The sequence below is a fragment of the Engystomops pustulosus genome, chromosome 8 (genome assembly GCF_040894005.1).
Source record: "Engystomops pustulosus chromosome 8, aEngPut4.maternal, whole genome shotgun sequence".
NCBI classification, from domain to species: Eukaryota; Metazoa; Chordata; class Amphibia; order Anura; family Leptodactylidae; genus Engystomops; species Engystomops pustulosus.
In genome coordinates, this window is record NC_092418.1 from 127,297,741 (window position 1) to 127,312,614 (window position 14,874).

Here is a 14,874-nt window from a genome sequence, read left to right on the forward strand (position 1 = left end):
AGTAATTATCGGTACAGATAATGGGGCAGATTTACTTACCCGGTCCATTCGCGATCCAGTGGCACGTTCTCTGCGGTGGTTTCGCGTCCAGCTGAGTGAAAGTAAGTGCAAGCTCCGCAACAGATTTTTTTTTTCAAAATGCGTCGGTTTTTCCGAATCCGTCGGTTTTTCGTTTGGCCACGCCCCCCGATTTCCGTCGTGTGCATGCCAGCGCCAATGCGCCACAATCCGATCGTGTGCGCCAAAATCCCGGGGCAATTCAGGGGAAATTGACGCAACTTGGAAATATTCGCGTAACATGACCCCCAATATGTCAACATGTAAGTAGTTAGTGCAGTTTCTTAATTTGGGTAAAGTTTTTTCACGGCACGCGTATCCCCATATGTTATATAGAGACAGACAAATACGTGCGTGCCCATTAGCTCACCATGTAATTAATCCATCCTCCTTCTTAGTTGTTGTGGGTGTTGAATAGCATGTAGGCGCATGCACACCTTGGTCTTCTGTGTGCACGCGCACACATTGGGACGATACTCATTACGCACGCGCAGTGACGCATCACTAAACACAGGCATGACGTATATTGTCATGTGACGCGGTAAATGGAACTGATTCTTTTGAACACTAGGTAAAAGGTCACCTATGACCCGGATGACGCCACCTCCAGATGAAGGCTCAACGCGCGTTGGGGCAGGAGCCACCCGGTCACCGGTCACCGGAACCATTACAATTTACTACATGGGAAAGAACAGCCCACTCACAACCTGGGATGCGTGTTACACTATAAACTTTGTAGCCAGAACCCTTAAATTAGAGGCATTCCAGCATTGAACATGTGTTGTTACTATTAAGGTTTTGTTTGTGTCGGAGTGGATTTACTCCTCTCTTGTGACTGCATGCATTTTTAAATTTTAGATTTTATCTATAATAAATAAAGTTTGTTTTTATTGTGAGTTTTCAGTGCAATTTTTTTGCTTTGGTCTTTGTCCCCATGCATACCTTGGGGACACAATAGGCCACATTAACTAGGGGTCCTCGGAGCGCATTTTTGTCGGGTTTCCCGACGATTTCCCCAGGATTGCCCCAGGATTTTGGCGCATCGGCGCCGGCTTGCACATGACAGAAATCGGAGGGGAGGGCTGTCGGACAACCCAACGGATTCGGACAACGCGCAAGATTTAACATTTAGAATTGTGTTGCAAGACACACACTAACAAGCACTGGGAAGAAGAAGGTGAACTCCGGCGTACCTCGGCGCAGAAGCGCCGGATGCAGGAAATTGGGCACACGATCTTAGTGAATGGCGGCAGACCCGAATCCACGTGGGACAGCACACCGCCGGATCGCGACAGGACCGGGTAAGTAAATCTGCCCCACTAGGTTCATATATATTGGCGTTTTAGGCCATGGCATTTGGTGTTTATACGTTATTAGGATGAACTATTCTATGCAGTTTGGGTATGAGCAGTCTATTTGTGACATTTTTGTACCCCCGATGGTAGGTTTTGTTATTTGCATTAAACAGTTTCAGTGAAATGCATAGAGTGGAAACCAGATTGTAGGACAGTGATGGTGAACCTTTTAGAGACTGAGTTCCCAAACTACAATGAAAACCTGCTTATTTATTGAAAAGTGCCAACATGGCTCTTGCTCCCTGCTCTGTCAATTATATCGGCTCCCTGAGGAAACCAATACAATAGAAAAGAAGGAGAAAATTGGTTTCTGTTGGAGAGAAGAGGAAAAGACACCAGAAGAAAGAGAGAGATTAAACATTTTAGTCAGGTGAGAAGTTACTGCTGGAAAGATAAATTGTACTTGATGTGAGGGGATGGGGTCGCTGATGCTGGAAGTGGGTCAATATAAAATGAATGTTTGTGAAGAGTTGAAATTTCCATAATATTAACATGATTTTGATGTGAAATATCAGACGGTGCGTCTTACTTTTCAGTTTCCCAGAGTCATATTATATCATAGCTAGAGATGAGCGAGCACTAAAATGCTCGGGTGCTCGTTATTCGAGACGAACTTTTCCAGATGCTCGAGTGCTCGTCTCGAATAACGAGCCCCATTGAAGTCAATGGGAGACCCGAGCATTTTTCAAAGGGACCATGGTTCGGGAATAAAATGTGTTATTTAATTGAAAAAGAATGTCTTCTGATAAGTGATCAGATGTATGCAAACATCTGCAATCTATTCTTCACTGTTCGGCGCGTATATTATCTCCCGACAAGTTATCAGATGTGAAGAACAGTGAAGAATAGAATAAAAACAGTGAACACAGGATCATTTAAGTGAAAAACACAGTGAAGAATAGATTACAGATGTTCGGCACATCTGCTTACTTGTCGGGGTGATACGCTCCTCTTCTTCCACTGAAGTCTCCCCGTGCTGCCCGATGTCTCCCCCGTGCTGCCCGATGTCTCCCCCGTGCTGCCCGATGTCTCACCCGTGCTGCCCGATGTCTCCCCCGTGCTGCCCGATGTCTCCCCGTGCTGCACGATGTCTCCCCCGTGCTGCCCGATGTCTCCCCCGTGCTGCCCGATGTCTCCCCCGTGCTGCCCGATGTCTCCCCCGTGCTGCCCGATGTCTCCCCGTGCTGCCCGATGTCTCCCCGTGCTGCCCGATGTCTCCCCGCGCTGCCCGATGTCTCCCCCGTGCTGCCCGATGTCTCCCCCGTGCTGCCCGATGTCTCCCCCGTGCTGCCCGATGTCTCCCCGTGCTGCCCGATGTCTCCCCCGTGCTGCCCGATGTCTCCCCGTGCTGCTTGATGTCTCCCTGCTGCTTGATGTCTCCCTGCTGCCGTTCCGCGCGTATCTTCCGACAAGTAAGCAGATGTGCCGAACATCTGTAATCTATTCTTCACTGTGTTCTTCACTGTTTTTCACTTAAATGATCCTGTGTTCACTGTGTTCACTGTTTTTATTCTATTCTTCATTGTTCTTCACTGTGTTTTTTTAATTAAATGCTCGATCCGAGCAACGAGCCGTTTCGAGTACCTTAATACTCGAACGAGCATCAAGCTCGGACGAGTATACTCGCTCATCTCTAATCATAGCACAACGCCAAATGTGTCCGAATATTTAATCCAATCACGGACCACTATGCAGGGAAATAAATAGAAACAATTGTGCTCTTTAGCAAACATTCAGCTGGCTGCAAGTTGGAGAAGAAAAAACCTAGAAAGTAGCTCAAGTGTCCAAACAATTTGTCTGAATAGGGTTTATTTTACATCCCTATAATGACTGCCGTATACTGTACATCCCTCTGATGGCCGCCCTGTACTGTACAACCCTCTGATGGCCGCCCTGTACTGTACATCCCTCTGATGGCCGCCCTGTACTGTACATCCCTCTGATGGCCGCCCTTTACTGTACAACCCTCTGATGGCCGCCCTGTACTGTACATCCCTCTGATGTCCGCCCTATACTGTACATCCCTCTGATGGCCACCCTATACTGCACGTCCCTCTGATGGCCTCCCTATACTGTACATCCCTCTGATGGCCTCCCTATACTGCACATCCCTCTGATGGCCGCCCTATACTGTACATCCCTCTGATGGCCACCCTATACTGCACGTCCCTCTGATGGCCTCCCTATACTGTACATCCCTCTGATGGCCTCCCTATACTGCACATCCCTCTGATGGCCGCCCTATACTGTACATCCCTCTGATGGCCACCCTGTACTGTACAACCCTCTGATGGCCGCCCTGTACTGTACATCCCTCTGATGGCCGCCCTGTACTGTACATCCCTCTGATGGCCGCCCTGTACTGTACATCCCTCTGATGTCCGCCCTATACTGTACATCCCTCTGATGGCCACCCTATACTGCACGTCCCTCTGATGGCCTCCCTATACTGTACATCCCTCTGATGGCCTCCCTATACTGCACATCCCTCTGATGGCCGCCCTATACTGTACATCCCTCTGATGGCCACCCTATACTGCACGTCCCTCTGATGGCCTCCCTATACTGCACGTCCCTCTGATGGCCTCCCTATACTGTACATCCCTCTGATGGCCTCCCTATACTGTACATCCCTCTGATGGGCGCCCTATACTGCACGTCCCTCTGATGGCCTCCCTACGCTGTACATCCCTGTGATGGCCGCCCTATACTGAACATCCCTCTGATGGCCTCCCTATACTGTACATCCCTCTGATGGCCTCCCTACGCTGTACATCCCTGTGATGGCCGCCCTATACTGAACATCCCTCTGATGGCCTCCCTGTACTGTACATCCCTCTGATGGCTGCCTTATACTGTACATCCATCTGATGGCCTCCCTATACTGTACATCCAACTGATGGCTTCCATATACTGTGCATCCATATGGTGGCCTACCTATACTGTACATCCCTCTGAGGGACACCCTAAATTGTAAATTCCTCTGATGGCCTCCCTATACTGTCCATCCCTGTGATGTCTACTCTGTACTGTACATCCATCTGATGGCCTCCCTATACTGTACATCCTTGTGATGTCTACTCTGTACTGTACATCCCTCTGATGGCCGCCCTATACTGTACATCCCTCTGATGGTCTCCTTATACTGTACATCCCCCTGATGGCCGCCCTATACTGTACATTCTTCTGATGGCCGCCCTATTCTGTATATCCCTCTGATGGCCGCCTTATAATGTACATCCTTCTGATGGCCGTCTTATACTGTCCGTCCCTGTAATGGCCGCCCTATACTGTACATCCCTGTGATGGCCGCCTTATACTGTACATCCATCTGATGGCCTCCCTATACTGTACATCCCTCTGATGGCCGCCCTATACTGTACATCCCTCTGATGGCCGCCCTGTACTGTACATCCCTCTGGTGGCCGCCCTATACTGTACATCCCTCTGATGGCCACCCTATACTGCACGTCCCTCTGATGGCCTCCCTATACTGTACATCCCTCTGATGGCCGCCCTATACTGTACATCCCTCTGATGGCCGCCCTGTACTGTACATCCCTCTGGTGGCCGCCCTATACTGTACATCCCTCTGATGGCCACCCTATACTGCACGTCCCTCTGATGGCCTCCCTATACTGTACATCCCTCTGATGGCCGCCCTATACTGTACATCCCTCTGCCCTATACTGTACATCCCTCTGATGGCCACCTTATGCTGTGCATCCCTCTGATGGCCGCCCTATACTGTACATCCTTCTGATTTCCGCCCTATGCTGTACATCCCTCTGATGCCTGCCCTATACTGTACATCACTCTGCCCTATACTGTACATCCCTCTGATGCCTGCCCTACACTGTACATCCCTCTGATGGCCGCCCTATACTTTACATCCCTCTGATGGCCGCCCCATACTTTACATCCCTCTGATGGCTCCCCTATACTGTGCATCCCTCTGATGGCCACCCTACACTGTACATCCCTCTGATGGCCGCCCTATACTGTACATCCCTCTGATGGCCGCCCTATACTTTACATCCCTCTGATGGCCGCCCTACACTGTGCATCCCTCTGCCCTATACTGTACATCCCTCTGATGCCTGCCCTACACTGTACATCCCTCTGATGGCCGCCCTACACTGTGCATCCCTCTGCCCTATACTGTACATCCCTCTGATGCCTGCCCTATACTGTACATCCCTCTGCCCTATACTGTACATCCCTCTGATGGCCACCTTATGCTGTACCTCCCTCTGATGGCCTCCCTATACTGTACATCCCTCTGATGCCTGCCCTACACTGTACATCCCTCTGCCCTATACTGTACATCCCTCTGATGGCCACCCTATACTGTACGTCCCTCTGATGGCCGCCCTATACTGTACGTCCCTCTGATGGCCGCCCTATCCTGTACGTCCCTCTGATGGCCGCCCTATACTGTCCGTCCCTCTTATGGCCACCCTATACTGTACGTCCCTCTGATGGCCGCCCTATACTGTATGTCCCTCTGATGGCCGCCCTGTACTGTACGTCCCTCTGATGGCCGCCCTGTACTGTAAATCCCTCTGTCCTATACTGTACACCCCTCTGATGCCTGCCTTATACTGTATATCCCTCTGATGGCCGCCCTATACTGTACATCCCTTTGCCCTATTCTGTACATCCCTCTGATGGCCGCCCTATACTGTGCATCCCTCTGCCCTATACTGTACATCCCTCATCCCTATACTGGACATCCCTCTGATGGCCGCCCTATACTGTACATTCCTTTTATGGCCGCCCTATACTGTACACCATGATGAGATGGACCTAAGTCACCCAATAATTCTTTTGAAGGACGAGCATGTTTTACCTGTAACTCTGTGCTTTTGGCTTGAAAAACCTCCAGATACTTCTTGTAAATAGGGTCTTGGATGACAATTATTAGGATTGTTTCAAGGGAAGGAATTAAGGTATCGGATAAGTAGTTGAGGATACTGCTGAGGATGGCCTTGATGGAAGCTTCTACATCTATACGGATCGCACCTGCAGACATATATGACATTATGTTAGTAATATACACTCACCGGCCACTTTATTAGGTACACCTGTCCAACTGCTCGTTAACACTTAATTTCTAATCAGCCAATCACATGGCGGCAACTCAGTGCATTTAGGCATGTAGACATGGTCAAGACAATCTCCTGCAGTTCAAACCGAGCATCAGTATGAAGAAGAAAGGTGATTTGTGGCCTTTGAACGTGGCATGGTTGTTGGTGCCAGAAGGGCTGGTCTGAGTATTTCAGAAACTGCTGATCTACTGGGATTTTCACACACAACCATCTCTAGGGTTTACAGAGAATGGTCCGAAAAAGAAAAAACATCCAGTGAGCGGCAGTTCTGTGGGCGGAAATGCCTTGTTGATGCCAGAGGTCAGAGGAGAATGGGCAGACTGGTTCGAGCTGATAGAAAGGCAACAGTGACTCAAATTGCCACCCGTTACAACCAAGGTAGGCAGAAGAGCATCTCTGAACGCACAGTACATCGAACTTTGAGGCAGATGGGCTACAGCAACAGAAGACCACACCGGGTGCCACTCCTTTCAGCTAAGAACAGGAAACTGAGGCTACAATTTGCACAAGCTCATCGAAATTGGACAGTAGAAGATTGGAAAAACATTGCCTGGTCTGATGAGTCTCGATTTCTGCTGCGACATTCCGATGGTAGGGTCAGAATTTGGCGTCAACTAAATGAAAGCATGGATCCATCCTGCCTTGTTTCAACGGTTCAGGCTGGTGGTGGTGGTGTCATGGTGTGGGGAATATTTTCTTGGCACTCTTTGGGCCCCTTGCTACAACGCCACAGCCTACCTGAGTATTGTTGCTGACCATGTCCATCCCTTTATGAGCACAATGTATCCTGTAACATCTGATGGCTACTTTCAGCAGGATAATGCGCCATGTCATAAAGCTGGAATCATCTCAGACTGGTTTCTTGAACATGACAATGAGGTCACTGGACTCAAATGGCCTCCACAGTCACCAGATCTCAATACAATAGAGCATCTTTGGGATGTGGTGGAACGGGAGATTCGCATCATGGATGTACAGCCGACAAATCTGCAGCAACTGTGTGATGCCATCATGTCAATATGGAGCAAAATCTCTGAGGAGCTTCCAGCACCTTGTTGTATCTATGCCACGAAGAATTGAGGCAGTTCTGAAGGCAAAAGGGGGTCCAACCCGTTACTAGCATGGTGTACCTAATAAAGTGGCCGGTGAGTGTATGATGTACTTATACTTTGCTCATACTAAAATTATAATGCATGTAATTTACATGGTTCCAGAATTGTTAAATGATGGGAAATGCTTTATATTCTTACATTACTATGTACATACCTGTCCCAATAGCCGGCAGAGCTAAACTTGTAAACCCGTTCTTATGACATTCTTGTAAGATTCTGTCGATACAAGGCCCATAAGCAGGTACAGTTTTGGGTCCAATAATGTGCATGATATGGTTACTCTCAAGATTTCCTCCAGAAGTAATCACCACTTCTTCTTTACTTATTCTCCCTAAGATACATACACAGGTGCAGATATGAGGAACACTATAAATATTATATTTTTCTATTATGGTTAATCCCTTAACCCTTATAGGACTCAGCCCTTTTTCGTTTTTTTTGTTTCTGTTATTAATATTATATACTGCAATACTAGTGTATTGTAGTATGTAGCACTTTCCTGCTGATCTCTTATAGCACGCCGTCTGCTGGCTATAAGAGATTATGATACATGGCTCAATGAGACAGAGGGCTGCAATGGCAATCAATCGTCAAGATGGAGGCGCCCATGAAATGGTAAGTTAGGTGCCGCGGTCGGGTCTGACTGCAGCAATTTACAGGTTAACTGCCGCAACCTGTGCCAGCACTGACCGCGGCAGTAACAGGCGAGTGTCAGCTGTATTATACAGCCGACACCTGCTGTGTATGGAGAGAGCTCAACCCGTGAGCTCTCTCCATACACCACCTGGAGCACCACGACGTTATAGTACTTCCTGGTGAGCGAAGGGGTTGAATAAGAATACTGTCAGTTGCAAAAGTTGTCATACTCCTGTATTTTTCCTCATTGTTAAATGTTGCAGCCACAAACTTAAAGGGGTTTTCCTATGAAAGAATATTCTCAAATTATAATCCCCTAGCGATGTTTACAGAATAAAGATAATTTTTAACCCTTTACTTTGCAATGTTACTCAGTTTTATTGCTGAGCTCCTATCACTCAGTGATGGTCGTTGTAAGATCCCAGAGTGTAAGCGGGGACTCTTTGAGCAGACACTCCATGATCCCTCTGTGGTGTGAGATGCTGTGTGCTGACAATGTGCTTAGAGGAACAAAATGGAAGTAAAGTTTATAATGGTCCAATTTACAGATATAGTTATACATTTATTTAGCCCTAAAATTTCCACATTCACAAAAGATAAAAAGAGAAAACTAATCTTAAAATTTCTTACCGAATTTCTCCACATGTGAGAGTGGAAAGATTTTGCTTGTACCGTGGGTCCAGGAGAGTGAATACCCAGTAATCGGTGCTGGAATAAATTCTTTGAACGCAAGGGTCACGGGATAGGCAGCCTAGCATGAAATCTGCCATATGCGCCAGAGTCCCAACGCGCAAGAATTCACTCCCCTCACTGGCCTGACTGCCCATTTCCTCCTCCTCCAACTCCTCCAACTCCTCTTCTTCTGCCCATACACGCTGAACAGTGAAGGACTCAACAATGGTCCCCTCTTGTGTCTCGCCAACATTCTCCTCCTCTTCCTCCTCATCCTCCTCCACCTCCTCCGATATGTGCTGAGAAACAGACCTGAGGGTGCTTTGGCTATCAACAAGGGAATCTTCTTCCCCCGTCTCTTGTGACGAGCGCAAAGCTTCCGACTTCATGCTGACCAGAGAGTTTTTCAACAGGCCAAGCAGCGGGATGGTGAGGCTGATGATGGCGGCATCGCCACTGACCATCTGTGTTGACTCCTCAAAGTTACTCAGCACCTGACAGATATCAGACATCCACGTCCACTCCTCATTGTAGACTTGAGGAAGCTGACTGACCTGACTACCAGTTCTGGTGGAAGTTGACATCTGGCAGTCTACAATCGCTCTGCGCTGCTGGTAAACTCTGGATAACATGGTTAATGTTGAATTCCACCTCGTGGGCACGTCGCACAACAGTCGGTGAGCGGGCAGTTGGAGGCGGCGCTGCGCTGCCCTGAGAGTGGCAGCATCTGTGCTGGACTTCCTGAAATGCGCACAGATGCGGTGCACCTTCGTGAGCAAATCAGACAGATTGGGGTATGTCTTGAGGAAACACTGAACTATCAGATTTAACACATGGGCCAGGCATGGCACATGTGTCAGTCTGCCGAGTTGCAGAGCCGCCACCAGGTTACGGCCGTTGTCACACACAACCATGCCTGGCTTCAGGTTCAGCGGTGCCAGCCACAGATCAGTCTGCGCCGTGATGCCCTGTAATAGTTCTTGGGCGGTGTGCCTTTTATCGCCTAGGCTCAGCAGTTTGAGCACCGCCTGCTGTCGCTTAGCGACGGCTCTGCTGCTGTGCCTAGAGCTAGCGACTGGTGGCGCCATGCCCACGGATGGTAGTTCGGAGGAGGAGGTGGAGGAGGGGTGGGAGGAGGAGGAGGCATAGTAGGCCTTTGAGACCTGGACAGAGGTAGGCCCCGCAATCCTCGGCGTCGGCAGTATATGACCAGCCCCAGGGTCAGACTCGGTCCCAGCCTCCACCAAGTTAACCCAATGTGCCGTCAGCGATATATAGTGGCCCTGCCCGGCAGCACTCGTCCACGTGTCCGTGGTCAGGTGGACCTTGTCAGAAACGGCGTTGGTCAGGGCACGGATGATGTTGTCTGACACGTGCTGGTGCAGGGCTCGGACGGCACATCGGGAAAAGTAGTGGCGGCTGGGGACCAATACCGAGGGGCGGCCGCCGCCATGAGGTTGCGAAAGGCCTCGGTCTCTACTAGCCTATAGGGCAGCATCTCCAGGCTAAGCAATCTGGAGATGTGGACATTAAGGGCTTGGGCGTGCGGGTGGGTTGCACTATATTTTCTTTTCCGCTCCAGCGTCTGGGGTATGGAGAGCTGAACGCTGGTGGATGCTGTGGAGGATCGTGGAGGCGACGATGGGGTTTTTGGGCCAGGGTCCTGGGCAGGGGGCTGACTATCAGCTGACACAGGGGAAGGAGCAGTGGTGTGCACGGCCGGAGGTGAACGGGCTTGGTGCCACTGATTCGGGTGTTTAGCATTCATATGCCTGCGCATACTGGTGGTAGTTAAGCTAGTAGTGGTGGAACCCCTGCTGATCCTGGTTTGGCAAAGGTTGCACACCACAGTCCGTCGGTCATCCAGTGTTTCCTTAAAGAACCTCCAGACTTCTGAAAATCTAGCCCTCGCCGCGGGAGCCCTCGCCACGGGAGCTTCACTACGTGACACATTTGGCGCTGATGCACCTGCTCTGGCCCTGCCTCTCCGTCTGGCCCCACCACTGCCTCTTCCAACCTGTTCTGCTACAGGACTCTCCTCCGTCTCAGAAGCACTGTGTTCACCCGGCCTCTCAACCCAGCTTGGGTCTGTCACCACATCATCCTCCGATCCCTCAGTCTGCTCCCCCCTCGGACTTCCTGCCCTGACAACAACTTCACCACTGTCTGACAACCGTGTCTCCTCATCGTCGGACACCTCTTTACACACTTCTTCCACTACGTCAAGAAGGTCATCATCACCCACAGACTGCGACTGGTGGAAAACCTGGGCATCGGAAAATTGCTCAGCAGCAACCGGACAAGTGGTTTGTGACTGTGGGAAGGGTCCAGAAAACAGTTCCTCAGAGTATGCCGGTTCAAATGCCACCAGGGGGCAGACTGGGGGGGAGGAGGCTGAGGTGCAGGAGCTGGAGGAGTGCCAATTTCGGTGACATGGGTGGACTGCGTGGAAGACTGACTGGTGGACAAATTGCTCGAAGCATTGTCGGCAATCCACGACATCACCTGTTCGCACTGTTCTGGCCTCAACAGTGCTCTACCACGAGTCCCAGTAACTTCAGACATGAACCTAGGAAGTGTAGCTCTGCGGCGTTCCCCTGCTCCCTCATCAGCAGGTGGTGTCTCACCCCGCCCAGGACCACGGCCTATGACCCCTGCAGTAGATGGACGCCCACGTCCCCGCCCTCGTCCTCTACCCCTAGCCCTCGGGTTAAACATTTTGAAAATGAAAGTTATAACTTTAATTTTTTTTTTACTTTTTTTTTGTGTTTTTTTTTTGGTGTGTTTTTTAGTTTTTAAAACCAAACGATGCTATCCTATTGCTATGGCTATTTTCTAGCCAACTATGAAAGCACACTGCTATGCCAGATGAGATGACGCTGAGTTATGAAAAAATAAACGTAAAATAAAAAGTAAATGGCAGACTGTGCCTAATTTCAATCAAACCCTAATAAATTTTCCCACTTCGGTCTTTGCGATGGATATGTGCGTCACTAAGCGCTAAACACAGCGGTCGCAAGTCTCACTACAAATTCCTCACAATATGGTACTAGCTGCACTACTAGTGCCAGCAAGCCCAGCCACAAGCAAAAAAAAAAAAAAAAAGTAGAACGTTATTGTAGCCCTAAGAAGGGCTGTTGGGTTCTTGGAGAATCACTCCTGCCTAACAGTAAGCTAATAGAACAGCCTAACGCTTTCCCTGACCAGCAGCAGCTCTCTCCCTAGCGGCATCCAGACACAGAATGATCCGAGCAGCGCGGGCAGCGGCTAGTCTATCCCAGGGTCACCTGATCTGGCCAGCCAACCACTGCTATCGACGTGTAAGGGTACCACGTCATGCTGGGTGGAGTGCAGAGTCTCCTGGCTTGTGATTGGCTCTGTTTCTGGCCGCCAAAAAGCAAAACGGCGGGAGCTGCCATTTTCTCGAGCGGGCGAAGTATTCGTCCGAGCAACGAGCAGTTTCGAGTACCCTAATGCTCCAACCAGCATCAAGCTCGGACGAGTATGTTCGCTCATCTCTAGTGACAAGATAAAATGACATGTGAAAAGTTTTTTGTGTTTTTACTTTCAATTTTTTACACCATTCATCGTTCAAGAATGAATTTGTTTTATTTTATGTTTTATTATGGATACGGTGATACTTTATATGTGGGGTTTGTATACTGAATTTCAGTTTTTTACATTTTGTATATAAGTGTTATATGTAACAAGGCTTTTTTACATTTTGTATATAAGTGTTATATGTAACAAGGCTTCTGGGGCTTTTTTTTTTTGTTTATTTTTACTTAAGAACTTTTTTGTACTTTTTTGAATGTCCCACTATGGGACATGAACAAGCAATCATTCCTTTGCTTGTTCATTATAATACCCTGCAGCAGGCTCGGACTGGCCTGCCGGGATACCGGTCAAAACCCCGGTGGGCCCTTATCATAAGTCACCATCTCCTGCCTGTGTCTGTGAGCAGACACATTCAGCTGAGGCTGGAGGAGGGGGGCAGCAGGGGGGACTATGACATCCTGCAGGAGGGAGACAGGTTCTCTGCTCTTCTCACAGCAGCGCTGGGGCAGTAAGTAAGACATTTCCTCCTCCCTGCACTGAGCACCTCAGCCCCTGCGTCACTGCAGGAGAACATGGCCCCTGATTCATTGCTGCTGCCTGACTGGAGGAGCAGACGGAGAGCCGTCACTAATTACAGACCAGAGGACGTGGGCCCCCTAGTTGTCACAGTGGGCCCCCTTCCTCCTGGTCATGCTGGAGTGTCCTCCCCCTGGCACAGCACAGGCTGCCCTCATGTGCAGGAGCTCAGGATGGATGAGGAGCTGCTGCTGGAGTGTCCTCCCCCTGGCACAGCACAGGCTGCTCTCATGTGCAGGAGCTCAGGATAGATGAGGAGCTGCTGGTCACCCCATGATGGCTTCCAGCACAAGAAAAAGGTACAAAATAAAAGTGCATCACATTACACACACACAGTGCACCTCATTACATCCCTGCAATGTGCACATACATATAGAATAACAGTGCACTCAAGAACTACAACTCCCAGCTGTTGAATGAGATGCTGAAAGTTGTAGTACTTTGATTGACTGTATTAAGTATTGATGTAGAATAAGGAGTGATGTCACACGTAACGCACTGACTGTTTAGAAATGGAATCGAAGCGCACGGGGGCAAGATGCGCTTCTATGCAGACACATTCGATCGGTAACGGCACCCAGTGTCTTATATTGTCCAAATGCAAGGGCTGAAGGAATCAATGCATTACGTGTGACCGCAGCCTCAGTATTACCAGCCTACCCTACGTTACGTGTGACCGCAGCCTCAGTATTACCAGCATACCCTTCGTTACATGTGACCGCAGCCTCAGTATTACCAGCATACCCCGTGTTACATGTGACCACAGCCTCAGTATTACCAGCATACCCCGCGTTATGTTTGACCGCAGCCTCAGTATTACCAGCATACCCCGCGTTATGTTTGACCGCAGCCTCAGTATTACCAGCATTCCCCGTGTTACATGTGACCACAGCCTCAGTATTACCAGCATACCTCGCGTTACGTGTGACCACAGCCTCAGTATTACCAGCATACCCCGCGTTATGTTTGACCACAGCCTCAGTATTACCAGCATACCCTGCGTTACGTGTGACCACAGCCTCAGTATTACCAGCCTACCCCGCGTTATGTTTGACCACAGCCTCAGTATTACCAGCCTACCCTGCGTTACATGTGACCGCAGCCTCAGTATTACCAGCATACCCCGCATTACGTGTGACCTCACCCTCAGTATTACCAGCATACCCTGCGTTACGTGTGACCACAGCCTCAGTATTACCAGCATACCCCGCGTTATGTTTGACCGCAGCCTCAGTATTACCAGCATACCCCGCATTACGTGTGACCTCAGCCTCAGTATTACCAGCATACCCTGCGTTATGTTTGACCGCAGCCTCAGTATTACCAGCATACCCCGCATTACGTGTGACCTCAGCCTCAGTATTACCAGCATACCCTGCGTTATGTTTGACCGCAGCCTCAGTATTATCAGCATACCCCACGTTATGTTTGACCGCAGCCTCAGTATTACCAGCATACCCTGCGTTACGTGTGACCGCAGCCTCAGTATTACCAGCATACCCTGCGTTACATGTGACCGCAGCCTCAGTATTACCAGCATACCCAGTGTTACATGTGACCACAGCCTCAGTATTACCAGCATACCCTGCGTTATGTTTGACCGCAGCCTCAGTATTACCAGCATACCCCGCATTACGTGTGACCGCAGCCTCAGTATTATCAGCATACCCCGCGTTATGTTTGACCGCAGCCTCAGTATTACCAGCATACCCTGCGTTACGTGTGACCGCAGCCTCAGTATTACCAGCATACCCTGCGTTACATGTGACCGCAGCCTCAGTATTACCAGCATACCCC

General features: G+C 49.6%; 1 protein-coding gene across 1 annotated transcript in view; it reads right to left on the reverse strand.

Moving 5' to 3' along the window:
* Nucleotides 1–14,874, reverse strand: part of LOC140076015 (protein mono-ADP-ribosyltransferase PARP15-like) — a 69,873-nt gene that overhangs the window by 15,281 nt on the left and 39,718 nt on the right. Inside the window, exons 8-9 of the mRNA XM_072122545.1 lie at nt 7,790–7,966; nt 6,265–6,437 (exon numbers count right to left, since the gene is read on the reverse strand). Coding sequence (XP_071978646.1) covers nt 6,265–6,437; nt 7,790–7,966 — 350 coding nt within the window. The remainder of the gene's footprint in view (nt 1–6,264; nt 6,438–7,789; nt 7,967–14,874) is intronic.